At 37.7% G+C, this 17,794-nt stretch overlaps 1 protein-coding gene across 1 annotated transcript in view; it reads left to right on the top strand.

Moving 5' to 3' along the window:
• Window positions 1–17,794, top strand: part of LOC127444755 (insulin-like growth factor 1 receptor) — a 125,010-nt gene that overhangs the window by 85,951 nt on the left and 21,265 nt on the right. Inside the window, exons 11-20 of the mRNA XM_051704317.1 lie at window positions 9,446–9,726; window positions 9,862–9,995; window positions 10,429–10,594; window positions 10,721–10,820; window positions 10,998–11,068; window positions 13,043–13,272; window positions 13,992–14,099; window positions 14,362–14,521; window positions 15,468–15,597; window positions 17,509–17,643. Of these exons, the coding sequence (XP_051560277.1) occupies window positions 9,446–9,726; window positions 9,862–9,995; window positions 10,429–10,594; window positions 10,721–10,820; window positions 10,998–11,068; window positions 13,043–13,272; window positions 13,992–14,099; window positions 14,362–14,521; window positions 15,468–15,597; window positions 17,509–17,643 (1,515 nt within the window). The remainder of the gene's footprint in view (window positions 1–9,445; window positions 9,727–9,861; window positions 9,996–10,428; window positions 10,595–10,720; window positions 10,821–10,997; window positions 11,069–13,042; window positions 13,273–13,991; window positions 14,100–14,361; window positions 14,522–15,467; window positions 15,598–17,508; window positions 17,644–17,794) is intronic.

The following is a 17,794-nucleotide window of genomic DNA, read 5'->3' on the forward strand; positions in this document are numbered from 1 at the left end:
GAGACATTATCTGTCAGTTTTCATTGAGAATGAGCATGCACATTTGCTGGACCAGCCTGAAAAATAGCATTTTTTGTGTGTTTGTGTGATTTGTTCTAAAGAAGCAGAATTTATAATACTGTATAATACTGCTGATTTGAAATGTTATTTGATTGTAGTCTTTACCAGCCGTTTTGGAGATTTCCTTCTTGCCCCATTCAAGTAAATATTAGCTGTACTTGGATGACTAGAAAATAGCTGCTCGGAGGCGTTACGAATATGGCTGCTGAGTGACCTGACTTGCCTTAAAGTGACTTTGATTGTGTTCAGTTACAAGAACCAATGTGTTTTGGCATCAGTGACCAGAATGGGGTCATTTTAGCTGGTATTACTTTGGAAGTCTTTTGGCATTGTTACTTATTAGTAATTAAATTAAAAAGCCATTAATACAATGATTAACTTTTATACTAAAACAATACATTGGTTGAAAAACAGCCTTACCATGTTGCTTCCTTACCATGTTGCTTCCTTCCCTTAAATTTGACACCTAAACTTGTTTGTCTTTCACAGTTCTGGGAGCAATTGTATCTCACATTTTGTTGTGAAGAAGAAAGAAGTTTGAGATATTTGAGATTCATTATTTTAATCTTTTGTCAGACCTGAATTTGTTATTTTATAATTTGTCTTTTCTGTTAATAATAAGTTTAACATACAGTGCTGTGAAAAAGTATTTGCCTCTTAGAAAATTCACCGGGAAATTCAAACAGAATTTAACATAAAACACAAAATACAGTTTTCAAATGATCGTATTATATATTGAAGCAAAAAAGTTAACCAATACCAAATGGGCCTGTGTGAAAGTATTTGCCCCCTTAGTTACTAAATCCCCAAATCTATGAAACTGCATTCATAATGGGGTTCAGCTGGACTAAACACACCCAGGCCTGATTACTGCCAGCCCTGTTCAATCAAATCATCACCTAAATAGAACTTTTTCAGCAGCATGAAGTTGGCTAAAAGGTCTCACCCAGTAGCACACTATACCAAGGTCAAAAGAAATTCCAGAAATAATGAGGAAAAAGGTGATTTAAATACATTAGTCTGGGAAGGGTTACAAAGCTATTTCAAAGGTTCTGGGACTCCAAAGAACCACAGTGATAGCCATTATCTCCAAATGGAGAGAACTTGGCACAGTAGTGAACCTTCCAAAATTCCTCCAAGAGCACAGCGACGACTCATCCAGGAAGTCACAAAAAAGCCAAGGACAACATTCAAGGAAATGCAGGCCCCTCTTGCATCAATAAAGTTCACTGTTCATGACTCCACTATCAGACACTGGCCAATAATGCCATCCATGGAAGAGTGGCGAGGCGAAAACCACTGCTAACCCAGAAGAACATTAAGTCTTGTCTGAAATTTGCCAAAACACACCTTGATGATCCTCAAAGCTTTTGAGAGAATGTTCTGTGGACTGATGAGTCGAAAGTGGAACTGTTTGGAAGACAGTGGTCCCGTTACATCTGGTGTAAATCAAACACAGAATTCCACAAAAAGAACATCATAGCTACGGTCAAGCATGGTGGTGGTAGTGTGAAGGTGTGGGGATGCTTTGCTGCTTCAGGGCAAGGGCAACTTGCAATAATTGAGGGAAACATGAATTCTGCTCTCTACCAGAAAATCCTAAAGGAGAACGTCTGGTCATCAGTCCAGGAGTTGAATCTCAAGCGAAACTGGATTATGCAGCAAGACAGTGATCCAAAGCATAGGAGTAAGTCCACCTCTGAATGGCTCAAAAGAAGCAAAATTAAAGTTTTGGAGTGGCCTAGTCCAAGTCCTGACTTGAACCCGATTGAGATGCTGTGACAGGACCTTAAACGGGCAGTTCATGCTCGAATACCCTCCAATGTGGCTGAACTAAAGCAGTTCTGCAAAGATGAGTTGGCCAAAATTCCACCACAGCATTGTAAGACTGATCTCCAGTTAGCAGAAGCGTTTATTTGCAGTTGTTGCTGCTAAAGGTGGCACAGCCATCTATTAATTTTAAAGGGGCAGTTAGTTTTTCACATGGGTAATATAGGTGTTGGATAACTTTTTTGCTTCATTAAAAAAATAAAAAAATAAAATGTTTTTAAACTGTATTTTGTAACTGTACTATTGAAACTGTAACTCGTGGATGGTAGATTGAAGCTATTACAAGAACATGAATAATACATTTTGATGGATATACAAAAGATCCAACAGACTTTGTTATGGTTGTTATGGAACATTTTCAACATTCCCTCGGTTATTGTTTCCCTGCAGCCCTGATGTTGGTAATTGTGTGGTATGGGCTCAATCCAAATAGCACGGGAGACCATGCAAAACAAATGTAAACGACTACGTAAGCCTTGTTTTCTCTCTTATCTCAAAGGTGTAACGTATTAAGTGTTCTCAGCTTAAATGTGGACCGACATCTGTATTGTATTATCCATTATTGGGCTGCGATTACGTGTGTCCTGCGGAGCGTGCCAAGATCGCTGTACGGGGGCTGCATCACCTGAGCGGGCAGTTATTGAAATCAATGTGCCTTATGAATTCGATTTTCTGTTCATTTATAGTGGTGCAGGAAAAATATGGCTTGAGGACACAGAAATGGCATTGATACTCCACTCTGCATGATTTGGGACTGGATTATCCTCCTCTGTCTGGCCTGCTTTTTTTCCTCTGCATGTTTGCCATTGCTTGGCTGACGAAGAAAGCGGCGGTGCCAGAAATATGTCAGGCAGCTGAGAAGTATGTCTGTATCTGGGCCAACACAACCTATTTTTATTGAAAACCGAGATATTGAGGAAAGTGCCTCGAGTTCCCTTGAAGTTCAGGATTTGGAGAGCGAGAGAAGAGGAAATTATATCCATTCAGTTGCCGTCCCATCCCCCCCCCGTCCCCCAAAAACAGCTCGGCTGCCAGGAAATGCACAATAATGGCATCTGGAATACCAATGAAATAAAGGGAAGATCCCTCTAGCCAGAGTGCACACAGATCAATGAATGCCACTCTGCACAGAGGGGGCTGAAGAAACAATTGGAGAAAGAGAGAGAGAAAAAGAATGTAAGATATTGTCTTGAGTCATGAGAGTGGGTATGTTCGGAATAGCGTGCTACAGTACCATACTACTCTTGCTGTGTGTATTTTGTGCAGAGTATGCATGTTTCTGTATGCATGGGATGGAGGTAGGTCAATATATCGGTTTTACCAATTAATCGGTGATGATAGTTGTTTTTTGGAACTATCGGTTATCAGCAAATATCTATGCTGATAGTTGCCTTTTTTTTCTTTTTTTTTATTCATCCATGTTCCTCTGTGGCCGCCACTGTAGGATTCTACCAGGGGTGTAAAGTAACGAATTACAAATACTCACGTTACTGTAAGTAGTTTTCCCCAGGAATTTTACTTTAAGTAGTTTAAAATTGGTATACTTCTACTTGAGTACATTTTAAGTGATGTAACTGTACTTTTAACGCGCTATTTTCCCACCGTCTGTGATTTTATTTTTATCTATCAACATGATTGGCTAGGGAGAGTCTGGTGACTCCCATCAGATCACAGGTAAAAAAACTTGAATGGCAGCTGTAGATCGGGCGCCAACTGTTATGGATGTGGAGGATGCCTCAAATTTCAACACCTGAACATCACGGCCGCACCTGAAAGGGCTTTTCGCAGTGAAAAAGGCCAATTGCTTGATCGTGTCATGTGAATTTAGCTTGCTCAAGCCAGATATCAGCATTAATCCTGCCTCTAATTTTAAGAAACATATCAAGGTAAATTTCATATTTCTGCATACTAGATTCTGTATCAATAACAGCCTGTAATTTATCTATCACTGAGATTATTGGGTTGCTGTGAGAGATTAAGGCGATGTTATCAATAGGGTTGGGCAATAAACCAATCTTGATGTTTATCTGAAAAAAAAAAAGAGATGTCCTCGATATCGACGATAAACTTTTGAGTAATTTTCTATACTTAGCCTATGTTCTACATCTAGAAAAGGGGTGTTCATTACATCGATTGTGATAGCAAGACAACCACTGGTTGGTTGATCTAGATAAAATATAAAAGATTGACTTTTTATTTCCGGGCGTCTGTAGCTGTGTGCTGTTTGATTGACAGGCGGCTAATGTTTGTGCGCTTTACATGCTCGTGTGCTCCCAAGAGTGCTAATGCGGGTATGCGCCTTAACGGTCAAATACACTTTATAATTCCGCCAATGCCCGTCTTGGTGAGGCATTAATGTAAACGCAGTCGTTTTGGTCTAAAGTGAACGAAAACAGTGGGACAAAAAGCATATTTGCATCAAAATATCAGATTTTTAGTGTACATGTAACCGAATTGAGCACTGTATAGTAGGTTATGTCATAAAAAGGCTATTAATCAAACAACAATAAAGAAACGAGAAAACCACTCACTACTTTTGGCTGAATAACTTGAGTAGCTTTAAAAGTATTAATGTAATAGAATAAACATTTTTTGACATTTTTAATAATACTATTTTTTTAATAATATTGTTAGATTTTATTTTTATAATGCCAACCCCTGATGTAGAGAGTGTGTTAATTTGTATAATAAATTACCAGGAAAGTAGAGATGATAAAATAATTTCTAATTATGCTTAGCGTTTATCAAGTTTTTTCCTAATGCCTGATAGAAAAGTATCAACCTTTGTAGAGCAATACTTCAGGCAGAACATTCCACCAGACACAAACTTCAGAAAATTGTCCATCATGCATTAGAATGAGAACAAAAAAACAAAAGAAGAAGAAAGTGAAAGTTAAAGTGGAGATTGACTGAGCAGGGAGGAGAATTTATAGTAAAAATTGACTTAAATATTGATCTGTTTCTCACCCAACCTATCATATCTCTTCTGAAGACATGGATTTAACCTCTGGAGTCACATAGATTAAGCTACTTTTATGCTGACTTATGTGATTTTTGGAGCTTCAAAATTTTGGCACCCATTCACTTGCATTGTATGGACCAAAAGAACTGAAATATTCTTCTAAAAATCTTAATTTGTATTCTGCTGAAGAAAGAAAGTCATACATATCTGGGTTGGCATAAGGGTGAGTAAATGATGAGAGAATTTTCATTTTTGTGTGAATTATTCCTTTGAAGCCCGATGTGGCCCCTGTACCAAACAACTGCTCTACTGCCTCTATTGTGCGGGACATGACGCGCCAAGTGACTTTTTTTTTTTTGCATTCCTTGCATTGTTTTCAACATGTTTTATGCGCAACAATAACTCTCAGTCGGCATTAAGGGAAATTTAGACCCTACACATAAACTGATTTTAATGTAATTGTTTCATATATTATGATATTGAAAATAACTTTTTCATCTTTTCATTTCTGTAATCATGTCGGCCTTTTATTTGTTTTTTAAATCAGATTCATGAAATGTTTACAGTATCATAGGTAAGTGATGTATTTTAAAAGCTGTCAATCACAAACACCTATAAAATACCTATATTTTTTATTCTTTCTGGCAAACAGCCATAAAAAGGAATGTAAATTACGGGATGTGTGCTACATTTTTAAACTGCGGCATAGAGTTTTTATTATAAAGGGGCATAGCTTTCACAACTCAGTACTCAATACTCACTACTCATGAGTACTTTTAAATGAGCTACTCTTTTACTCTTACTTGAGTAGTTTTTAGAACAGGTACTTTTACTCAAACTAATTTTTTTATGAAGTAACAGTACTTTTACTTGAGTATTATTTTTCAGTACTCTTTCCACCCCTTGATTCTACAATTACAACAGCTTGATTCTACAGTATAACAGTTGCCTCTAGAGGTGCAATTTAATGGAAAAGTGCTCCATCAGCACACACATTGTCTCAAAGTTTATATCTTGTGGGGGGTGGGGGTATTATTGGAATTTTGATTGAACAATAAACTGCATCTGAGACTGTTAAATTTGGACTCCTGTAGTGTCTATATCTGTGCTTGTCACAACAAGGAAAGACTAAGAAATGTTATATAAAACGTTCTATAAATAGATTTTTTAAAACATCGACCGATTAATTCGCCTTATCCTCTACCTTTATCGAAATTGAAAATTTAAGGGACATTCAGGCAGAGCACTTTCTTGTTCTTGTGTTAAAACAGCTCAACGCAGTGCAACAAAGAACCAAACACAGGTGTCTCAAGACATGTTTTTAAAAGTTGAAGCTTTTCTAACTTGACACTGCATCTTAAAAATGGGACAATCACGTGCTAGATGCTGACTAAATAGCAAGATGCGAATTAACCGTCAAAACCATATAGAGCATGTTTGCATAGAAAAGCAATTAAAAACTGTGCAGAAATGTTCGAGAGGTTGTTGTCTGTCTGTGTGACCAGCCACTTATGCTGCTCTTTTTATGCAATGAAAACATACGTAAGTGCCCAGTGTGAGCTCCAAAAAGGTAATGTAAAAAGTACTGTAGAAGCATCATTAAAGTAGTTCATATGACTTGGGTGCTACATTCCAAGTCTTCTGAAGCTTTGTGTGATAAACAGACCAAATGTAAGTTTTCTACTGAAAATCTTTCCCTCCTCTTAGCTCTCAAATCTTATGCATTGGTGCGTAAATATGCATCGCACCAGTTTTTGTTGTCAGTTATTGTTGTGGTTCTTCCTTGTCTCATGACAGTATGCGACATATTTTAGGCAAACTATTAGTCTATGATTAAAGGGATAGTTCATCCAAAAATTTAAATTCTCATTTACTCACCCTCATGATATCCCAGGTGTGTATGACTTTCTTCACCAGACCACATTTGAAGAAAATAGAAAAATATCTCAGCTCAGTAGATCCTTAAAATGCAAGTGAATTGTGATCCGATTTTTGAAGCTCCAAAATCACAGACAGCCAGCATAAACGTCAGCCATACGCCTTCAGCTGTTAAATTAATGGCTTCTAAAGCGACGCCATCACTTTTGATGCAAAAAAGATAAATATTAAGTTACTTTTTTTTTATTTTTTCGCACCAAAAGCGATCGTATCATCAACATATCGATGAAGTTTATGTTGATTATCCTGTGATTTTTGGAGCTTCAAAAATCAGATCACCATCCATTGAGATATTTTTCTAGTTTCTTCAAATGTGGTCTGGTGAAGAAAGTCAGTCATACACGCCTGGGATATCATGAGGGTGAGTAAATAATGAGAGAATTTAAATTTTTGGGTGAACTATCCCTTCAAACATGCAAGGCTCTGAAGTCAACAGTGTACCATACTAGTGTGTGAAGTATGCAGAACATGCTTCTATTTCGCTTCGAACATAGTTGCTTACCCAAGTACAGTCATTTCTAGTCACTTGCTAAAAAACAAAAGTGATGAGGATATCCAGTGTGCATCAGGTGTAAACAGAGTGAGATGCATTTCCGGTGTTTTTGGTCACATGCTTTCATCCAAACTCAATCCATCTGTGGTGGTAGGATATGTGTTTCAAGCAGGCAGAGGAAGGACTTGCATCTTGTAGGGAGTTGAATGACATACCGCTCCAATGTGTGATTGTTAGCAGGCAGAGGATTGGAGACCAGCTTTAGCGTGTGTGTGTTTAGGGGGATATAGTTTTTGCCAGATCATCTGGGGACAAAATACATGATTGCTTTGGCACGGACTGGTGTAACTTAGGGGATAACGCAGCCATCCCACTGTTACCCCACGAATTTATGAATACACCCGCAAATGGGTAAATTTCTACTTTTCACAAACTGAATGGTAATTAAAAGAATGTTCCAGGTTCAATACAAGTTCAAATCAAAATTCAGTAAAAAAAAATTACCATATTCACTTTCTTAATACAGTACATGTTCCTGCTCTTATTGTTACCAATTATTAATTGGTCCATGTCATTCCAAAGGAAAAAAAAAAGTTTGTATATGTAGTCTTTCCTTAAAAAGAAATAACTTGCTCCACCTCTGAAATTTTAATTGTAATTTTTGGTTTGCATCACCAAGCCCTCCCTTCCAACCAGCTGGCTCCTTTCAGGTAACGTCCACTGTTCACAAGATTTGCCATTCACATACTAACCAGCACAGCTCCATATGATCCCGGACGAGCCCCCAATTTATGTTTTGGCCAGCTTATTCAAGACCGCAGCATTAAGGAGAGTCAGACACAAAATGCAATTAAAGATGTAATTTTATTGTAAATCATTTCAAATTAACATAATAAAGCCAAAATGTCAAGGGGTTTTAAACAAACAACAAATAGCCTATCATATGCTGTTAAATATAGGTGAGTATAGCTGAGCTATGACTTCTCTGTTAGGTGAACTTACCCTAAAGAAAGAGCTGCAAAACCAACAAAAAGGGTTACTTTAATACTAACACACCCCCAAACAAACCAATTTGACACTTACTCCCCCAGCCAACCAGAAACTGCCCATACAGTTCAAATCAATGGGTTACAAAACGTAAAAGTTTCGAAAAGTACATAAATTATCCATACGATTTGAGTGGTGTAATCCACGTTCATGACCCCATTTGCGGTCACTTTGACTTTCGTTGTATGGACAAAAACAGCTGAAATATTCTTTTAAAAAAAATGGGTTGTTTGTGTTCTGTAGACAAATGAAGTCAAACAAGTTTGAGAAAGCATGAGGGTAATAAATGAGAATTATAATTTTTGGAAGAAACATTAAATTAAGCTCTATTGACAAGATCTGTGGGATACTGTAGATTACCACAAAAAATATTTAAACTTGACCCTAAGTAAAAAACAAAAAATAAACACACACAGTAATGCACATACAATAGAAGTCTATGGGGTAAGGCATTGCACCGGGAAAAATGTTAAAACACACACAGTTCAAGTGTAGCCACACAAGTTAATCATAATATTTGTCAACATAGTGTCATAAAATCACTTACTAACTTACTAAGTCATTACCAAACTTTCAGCTCATGTCATGACCATGTAAAGGCGGTGAACGTGGGGACTTTCACACAATACGCCCAAGGATGTCTGAAAGCATGACATAACTATCTGCTAAGTACTGATTACATGGAGAAAAATCCACCATCTTGAACTCAATGTGTCTCGATGTGTGTCCACCTAGAATAATAGTTCCTAAAAGGGTGATTTAGACAATTTTACAGCAAAATTTACACGCTTCTTTGTAAAGATAAACTAATATAAACTCTAACAAAATTGTGAGCTGCATGTTTCTGCTTTTAAACCCTTCAGCACACTTGCCCCATAGACTTTCATTGTAAGTGCATTACTTTATCTTTTGTTTGTTTTTTTTTTTTAAGTCTACATAAATAGTTTTCTATGGCAATTGACATAATATCACAGATGCTGTCAATAGAGCTGAACTTGTGTTGGACGTGGAACATTCCTTCAATTGGTTTGAATTTAAATGGCACTAGTTTCAGTTTCTGCACCACCAAAAGTTGAACAACGTAGCCCCAATGTGTCCCATCTCTCTTGTCCCAGACCTCCCGACAGGCGACGGCGAGATGTGTTTGGCGTGGCAAACGCAACTTCCATCCACACTCTGATGCCTGGAAACTGGAACCTGACAGGGGGAAACTTCTCAGATGATGAGCCGACCAGACGTGAACACTTCTTTCACGAGAGGAAGGTGAGGGAGCGCACAGCTGACATCAGGTCCCTGCAGCCCTTTACCGTCTACCGCATTGACCTGCACGCTTGCGATGACGAGGTTCGACACTGTAGCGCAGCCGCCTTCGTATTTTCCCGCACCAAACCGGCAGGTAAGGGCAGGATGTCAACAAGTAATTAGTCAACAACTGCTACATTAAATAGGATAAGTGGTTATAGAAAATGGATGCATGCTGCATTAAAAGATCATCGACAAACCTTCCTGTTTCTTCATTTTTTGCTTGTAGAAAGAGCCGATGACATTCCTGGCCCTGTGACCTGGGAAGGTCTAGAGGATTCAGTGTTCCTTAAGTGGCCCGAACCGCACAAACCCAACGGCCTGATCCTGCTCTATGAGATTCAGTACCGTCTTGGAGCTGAGGTGAACACTGAATTCCCAATTAGATGTTTCCTTTAGCAAGTATCACTATAAATATTGCCTATACATATGGTAAGGGGTTTAAACAAACCCCAAATCTTAAGTAATGAATTTGAGTGATAGCTCAAATTCTGCGAATTATTCAGCAGAAGTGCGCTATAATTTTTCTATGCAATCAAACGTAAATGTTTTGCCTCGTGGATGATAAAATGTGACAAACTTTGTATAGGCATCAAAATATCATTGACTCTGGACTGGGCTCTTTTGCCTTGGCCCATACAGCAACCACATAGCAACAACCTGGTAACCCCTTACAACATCTTTGTATCTTTGTGGCGAGTTTTGCATGAGCAGTCGGCATTCAAAAATCGTTTTTGTAAGTACATTGACCAGCATTTTTTTTTTTTTTTTTTTTTTTTTTTGGGGTGGGGTATAGCCCGAGAAGCACGAATGTGTATCCCGACAACACTACAGGGAGCACAAAGGCATGAAACTCTCCAACTTGGGACCTGGAAACTACTCTGCACGTGTGCGGGCCACTTCTCTCGCAGGAAATGGGTCGTGGACAGATCCAATAGCATTCTATGTGCTTCAGGTTGAACGTAGGTAGATTTTCTTCACTGTAGTTCTTGCCTATGTATTCTTACATTCCAAGACATGAGAATTTAAATTAAAGATTTGTTGACACATTGTTGAGTGTTAAAATGTTCTCTTTTGGCATGTTTCAGAATCAGGTTACGAGCACTTCCTGTACTTCATGATCATCCCAATTATTATGATATTAGCCGTCTTCACTGGAGTGGTTTTCATCTTGGTCAATAAGAAACGGTACCAGTCTGAACATATCTACACTTTCTTTATTCTTGTAATTAATATTAGTAAAACTGCCTCAATCACACTTTCGCACTTCTGTTTGTCACACTACGGTATATAACAAAGTGAATGCCCTGAAATGAAATGATTTAGTGCTGTTTTTGGTTAATAAATGTTGTCTGGAATCTACAGGAACAGTGACAGGCTTGGAAACGGGGTCCTTTACGCTTCTGTTAATCCAGAGTACTTTAGTGCAGCAGAAAGTGAGTATGCTGTCATCTCCATACTGGCCTGTCCTGGTCAGAATGAACTCCTTTTAGGACAGTACAGGCAGTGAACAACATGTGCAGTTCATTTTCTACATACAAAAAGCATTCCACTGTCATTTCAATGATTAAACTCCCATTCTAATACAGATGTTTCCAGCTCTGAAATCTGAACCACATAATAGTTCATCAATTGAATTTTATGTTAATGCATTCTGTATATCTGCAATATCACCTACAGTTAGGCTATGACTTGATGGAAGAATGGTTTATTTTATTATTTTTAATTATTGTTTAATTATTATGTATTTCAATTAATAATGAAAGCAATAATCGTAATAATAATAATACTACATATTTTTTAATATTGTTAGGGCTGTGAATCGATCATTTTTTTTTAACCAATTAATCGTGTTTTCTGTGATTAATCATGATTAATCAAGGTTAAATTATGGTACATGATACATTACAACAAACATTACAAAATCATCATAAATGTACAGTATTTTATACTTTTTCTCAAGGAAAATGCAAGAAATTGGTTAGTTTATTTTATTTATCATTTATTTTAATTATTTAAATATGTACGTTAAAATGTTTTTTTTTTTTTTCCTCTCCGGATAGTTAATTAGACACATTTTTACAGGTATTAATCTTTGATACAAGTATATGTATACATGCCATAAAATCAGTGGACATGTTGCAATTACAATTTGGGCAAAACCTTCTGCCGTTTTCCAGTGGACTTTTTTTAATAATAGGATCAAATGGGCAGATACAGTTCAAACTTTATTGGCAAGAGAAACTTAAGTGTACATTGCCAATGCATTATTAGACACTATACATACAGATATAAAACTGTAATTTGCTGAAGTTTAAAATCTCAAAACTGTTGAGTTATTTCTCTGGCTGCCGTTCAGTCTCTTCATGTATACCTGTCTGCGGCTTGCTGAACGACAGGTCCCTCTCGAGCACACGCTGGGTCTCACTCGGGAGGGTTCACTTTTGAAACTGGTTCAGATGAAAGTGAGTGAGCATTTTCAGGCGATGCAAAGCTCGCCCATATCTCTCACATGCTTAGTTAACCGTTTGCGGGTTAAGTCTTCTTTCTCAGTACAGTAAAACTGCTCCTGTGTTAATTATGCCCGAGACATGCATCATGCGCAATGAATAAGCATGCTCTGCTTCACACAATCAGTTTCATGGACCTCCTGAATGTATATATGCCAATTTTAGCCACAGACAGTGTGAAAAAAAACATTAGTGAAGTTTCGCCCATTGTACTAAAGTCCCTGGGAACAACTCAGGACACATTTCTGCTATCTTGTGAAGTTTCAGGAAGTAAAAAAGAAACGGACACTGCGTTAAATGCATTAATTGTTTTTTACTCGTTAAACAAAAAATATGAATCGCAGAAATTAACACATTCAATTTCACAGCCCTAATATTTATTATTAAAAATAGTAATTTATTGAACAGTGTATTTGATTGTATTCACAAGTGTGTATACAATATATTAGCTATTTTATTTATTGAACAGTGATGTATTTTATCTTATGTATTTTATGTATTTTTATCTTTTATTATTATTTCATCTTATTTTGGCACTGTTAAAAAGACTTTAAAACTTTAAAAGTTCCAGGTTCATTTTCCGCTTCATGTTGTGTCTCCACTAACAACACACCTTAACCATTGTAAAATCACTGTAATGTATGGCCTTAAGTGCCTTATTTGTTTATACTAAAATAGAGAAACTGAAATCAGTTTGTTCCCAGAACCATTTAGGAAATTTTATTCTGCCATTATTACATGCATTTGTGCACACGTCTATCTTGGCTTCAGTGTGAACCCATCTAAAACAGATGGTCACACTTTGTTTGCACTTGACATTTTTATATGTATTTTTTATTTTATTTTTTTTAAATATGCAGCAGCTCTGTGATTAACTTCTATTGTAATTTCCGTTTACAGTGTATGTGCCAGACGAATGGGAAGTTGAGCGAGAGAAAATCACAATGTGTAGAGAGCTTGGGCAAGGATCCTTTGGTATGGTGTATGAGGGCATCGCCAAGGGCGTCGTCAAGGACGAGCCGGAAACCAGGGTGGCCATCAAAACAGTCAACGAATCGGCTAGCTTGAACGAGCGCATTGAGTTTCTGAATGAAGCCTCCGTAATGAAGGAATTCAACTGTCACCATGTGGTCAGTTAAAGCACACATGCAAAATGTCATGTGAAACTCAAAACATTTATAGTACTGATGTAACTCAGCCTTTAAAGGGATAGTTCACCCAAAAATGAAAAATCTCTCATTTACTCATCCTCATGCCATCCCAGATGTGTTTGACTTTCTTTCATCTGTTGAACACACAGATTTTTAGAAGAATATTTTAGCTCTGTAGGTCCATACAATGCAAGTGAATGGTGGGCAAAACTTTGAAGCTCCAAAAAGCACATAAAGGCAGCATAAAAGCAATCCATACGACTCCAGTGGTTTAATCCATGTCTTCTGACGCGATCCAGAAATCATGATGGTGCCAAGAGACTGCAATGGCAAGATGTACAGTGAAAGGGGAATTATATTTTGGTCTGTTCTCACCTAAAACTGATTGGATCACTTCTGAAGACATGGATTAAACCTCTGGAGTTGCATGGATTATTTTTAAGCTGCCTTTATGTGCTTTTTGGAGCTTCAAAGTTTTGGCCACCATTCACTTGTATTGTATGGACCTACAGAGCTAAAATCTTTGTGTTCTGCAGAAGAAAGTAAGTCATAAACATCTGGGATGGCATGATGGTGATTAAATGATGAGATCATTTTCATTTTCAGGTGAACTATTCCTTGAATATTGTTGAATAATGTTGACAGTTGTTGACTGGTGAGTTGTACTACACCTGTGATGCCTTTTGTGATTGGTGTAGGTGCGTCTGCTGGGTGTGGTCTCGCAGGGACAGCCCACCCTTGTGATCATGGAGCTTATGACACGGGGAGATCTGAAGAGTTATCTCCGCTCGCTACGGTCCACAGAGGTAAATACAGACACACACATTTGACAAATTTTTCCGTACCATTATATACAATTCCAGCAAGGTAAGAATTGCCGCCACGAAGTGTAGCAGAACTGTGTTGCATAGTTGAGAGTTTTCCATGAATAAGAATTAAACTTCTGTTCTCACATGATTTATTTCTTTGCCTTAATGAGCTGCTCTGTACAGTCAGAGAATAGTCTACATTCTCCTCCAATTTTGTTCCCCATTGTCTCACCTTCTTCTCCTCTTCCTTGTTCCTCAGAGCACCTCTAGTCTGCCATTACCACCCTTGAAAAAGATGATCCAGATGGCAGGAGAGATTGCGGATGGCATGGCTTACCTCAATGCCAACAAGTTTGTTCATAGAGACTTGGCAGCCAGGAATTGCATGGTGGCCGAGGACTTTATAGTGAAAATTGGTGGTATGTAATAAAACGAAAATATTAGATTTAAGCAAATCCTTTTATTGGGTCATTACTGTTCGGCCATTTGTGACCGAAATCATTTTTTCCAATGTAAAAAAAATGGTTTCCTTTATCTGAGCAGTACAGGACTTGGTGACTTTTCATCCATTTGCCATCTGAACACACAAAAAATATTTGGACTTGATTTGATAAGTCTTAAGTAGTTGTAAGAACAAAAGTGACACCTTTACTGTTGTCAAAACTGGCCGACCATTGGAAATGAATGGGGACTAAAAAACTGAGCATTTTTTTTTCACAAATACAATATATAAATCAGCCATAAAGCAGAACACACACACACAGAAAGGAAGGGGTAAGGCATAACACACCCACAGTGCACCTAATTTAAAATTTAGACTTACTACACAGGTGGCTGCATATACTGCAGCCATCTACTGGCTATTATTGTCATAACATGATTTTCAAGTCAAATTTTATTTTTTGACAGCAATATTCCCCCTAAAACATGACACATTCTCATGTTTAAATTTATAGATGTGTAGCTTTTTACTGTTTTGAAGTTACATAAATTTGCTTATTTGCATATGCAAATAAATGGTGAAATCAAGAAACGTATATGTATATTAGATCTAAAAAAAACTTGAAATCAGGGAAGAAGAAATGTTATAATTTCTTAAAAAAAAAGAAAATAAATTACACCTGTTCTGTTTCCAGTCAAAAATGGTTGTGAACAGTAAAGTAAGTGGCACTTCTTTAACAGAATATCATGGGTTTCTTGTTTGATAAAATTAAACAATTAATTGCTGTATAGGATATATGCTCTACATTTTGACAATTGTTGATAATGCAGTATTAGACTGTATGTTCTTCGTTTTGTTTGGCTAAATCTTAAGTAAAATTATAGAAGCTGAGTAATCTCACCTCATTTGTCCTTAATATGCAGATTTTGGCATGACGCGGGACATTTATGAGACAGATTACTACAGAAAAGGAGGCAAGGGACTGCTGCCTGTGCGGTGGATGTCTCCAGAGTCCCTCAAAGATGGAGTATTCACCACCATGTCTGATGTGTGGTAAGCTTTCAAGTACTCTACAGAGAATCAGTGTGTGCATGCTTACATGATGTTAGAAACACAGAAATATCAACCGAGACGTGAAATGCACAATGTGTCAAGGTACACTGGTTCACAATTCTATTAAAGGAATAAATGACCTAAAAATGAGCATCATTTTCGACCCTCATGTTTTTCCAAATCCCTGTGACTTTAATTCGTACGTGGAACACAAAAGGAGAAATTCTGAAGACTGAGGCTTTCAAGCTTCAATAAGGACACAAAAGCTCCATAAAAGTTTTATAAAAGTGCCTCCCATGTGACTCCTGTGTTATGTTTCAATACTTCTGAAGACATAGCAGTCGTTTACTGCTTCGGATGTCTTGCAGAGCATGAGTTGTATAGACCACCTTGATGATACTTTTATGATACGTTTGCATCCTTTTAAAGCTTGAAAGCCTCGGTCCCCATTCATTGTATTTGCATGGGGGGGGAACCCCACTACAATTCTTCGAAATTCTTCGAAGTCTTCCACAGAATTTTTTTTACAAGGGTTTAGAATGACATGAGGGTGAGTAAATAATGAGAGGATTTTCATTTTCGGCTGAACTAATCCTTTAAACAGCAACTATGAGAACAACTCTCTTAGACATCTGTATTTGAGCAAAGACCGCCGCAGTGACCACTCCAGTGAAATAAAACCCACACTTGCACAGCTCATCACACATTTTCCATTACATGCTGCATACGTTTATGTGGTAGGGAATGAGGAGAAACGTCTTTCCATATATTTGAGATGAAGCTGGGTATCAGGCCTCATATGAGCTAGGAAACATTTCCCTCATATGCTAGTCACATTTAAGAAAATTCAAAGAAAACCTCGGGGTGTCTAGACCGCGCTTTTCCGAAAACAGCATCAGCTGCGGCTGATATGAGCGGCATTCCAGAGCCTTGAGGAATCTCGAGCTGATTCATCTTCCAGTGCAGGGCCGTTTCTAGGCATAGGCGAACTAGGTGGTCGCCTAGGGCGCCACCTGCTGGGGGGATGCCAAAGAGGAGGCCGCAACGCACACCAACCCCCTTCTTTTTTCTCCTAAAAATCTTGGTTTGTGTTCTGCTTAAGAAAGAAAGTCATACACATCTGGGATGGCATGAGGGTGAGAAAATGATGAGAGAATTTAAATTTTTGGGTGAACTATCCCTTTAATGCTATTTAAAAGCCATGCATACTACCAGAGATCTCAGAGTATGAATGGCTGTAGTATGCATACTAATTAAAAATGCAGATTTTGTGCTTAGAGTTTTCACTCATTAGCTTAGCAACATGGTACTTGCACTCACATTTTTAGTTGATATTTATACTTGGTCACTTGCATTTTTATTGATCAGATAACTATACGATCATGACAAGAACAAGTGCAAATGCCTTCCAAGATGCATTCAAGATGGATAGTAATCCGGGCACTCAGACCACCTCAGGAGTTTAAGACATAACAGCTGTTGCCTTTTCACCACAGTTGTTGAAGCAAAATTTCACTGCCTGGTGTTATCATCATGGAAGTGAAATATATTTGCAAATAGAAGTAATAGATCAGATTTACATATGTGACATAGTGTAAATGGAATGTGGATACTCCAATCGGATAGCAATTTAATGGCTTGTGAAGTTAAAAAAAGATTCATATTTCTTGAGAAAATACCTTCATTTAGCAGCAAGGCAGCTTTCATCCATACATATAGTAATCTGGCTTACCTTTCAGAAATCATTATTGACTGTTGTTCTAATACGTTTTAACAGATAATAATAAAAAAAAAAAAAAAAAAAAAAGAGTAACATGACAATGCTTGTTCTTTTATAGCCAGCTTATGTTGTGACACTTTGGTCACTCTGTGCCAATGTAGATCGATTCCAACCTTCTCTTCTCTGGGCAGGTCCTTTGGGGTGGTGTTGTGGGAAATCGCCACCCTTGCCGAACAGCCCTATCAGGGCATGTCCAATGAGCAGGTGCTGCGGTTTGTCATGGAGGGAGGACTGCTCGACAAACCAGATAACTGCCCTGATATGCTGTAAGTCTCCTCTCATTTAATTCTACTTAGAAGTCTTCAAAAGAGTTGATGTAGAAGGATGAATCTCACAAAAACATGTCCAGGTCATAATTTACCCCTAGATCAAAAGAAAAAGATTGCATAAAGAAAATAAGCCTATTTTTGGATAATT

This window comes from Myxocyprinus asiaticus, chromosome 1, assembly GCF_019703515.2.
Source record: "Myxocyprinus asiaticus isolate MX2 ecotype Aquarium Trade chromosome 1, UBuf_Myxa_2, whole genome shotgun sequence".
NCBI classification, from domain to species: Eukaryota; Metazoa; Chordata; class Actinopteri; order Cypriniformes; family Catostomidae; genus Myxocyprinus; species Myxocyprinus asiaticus.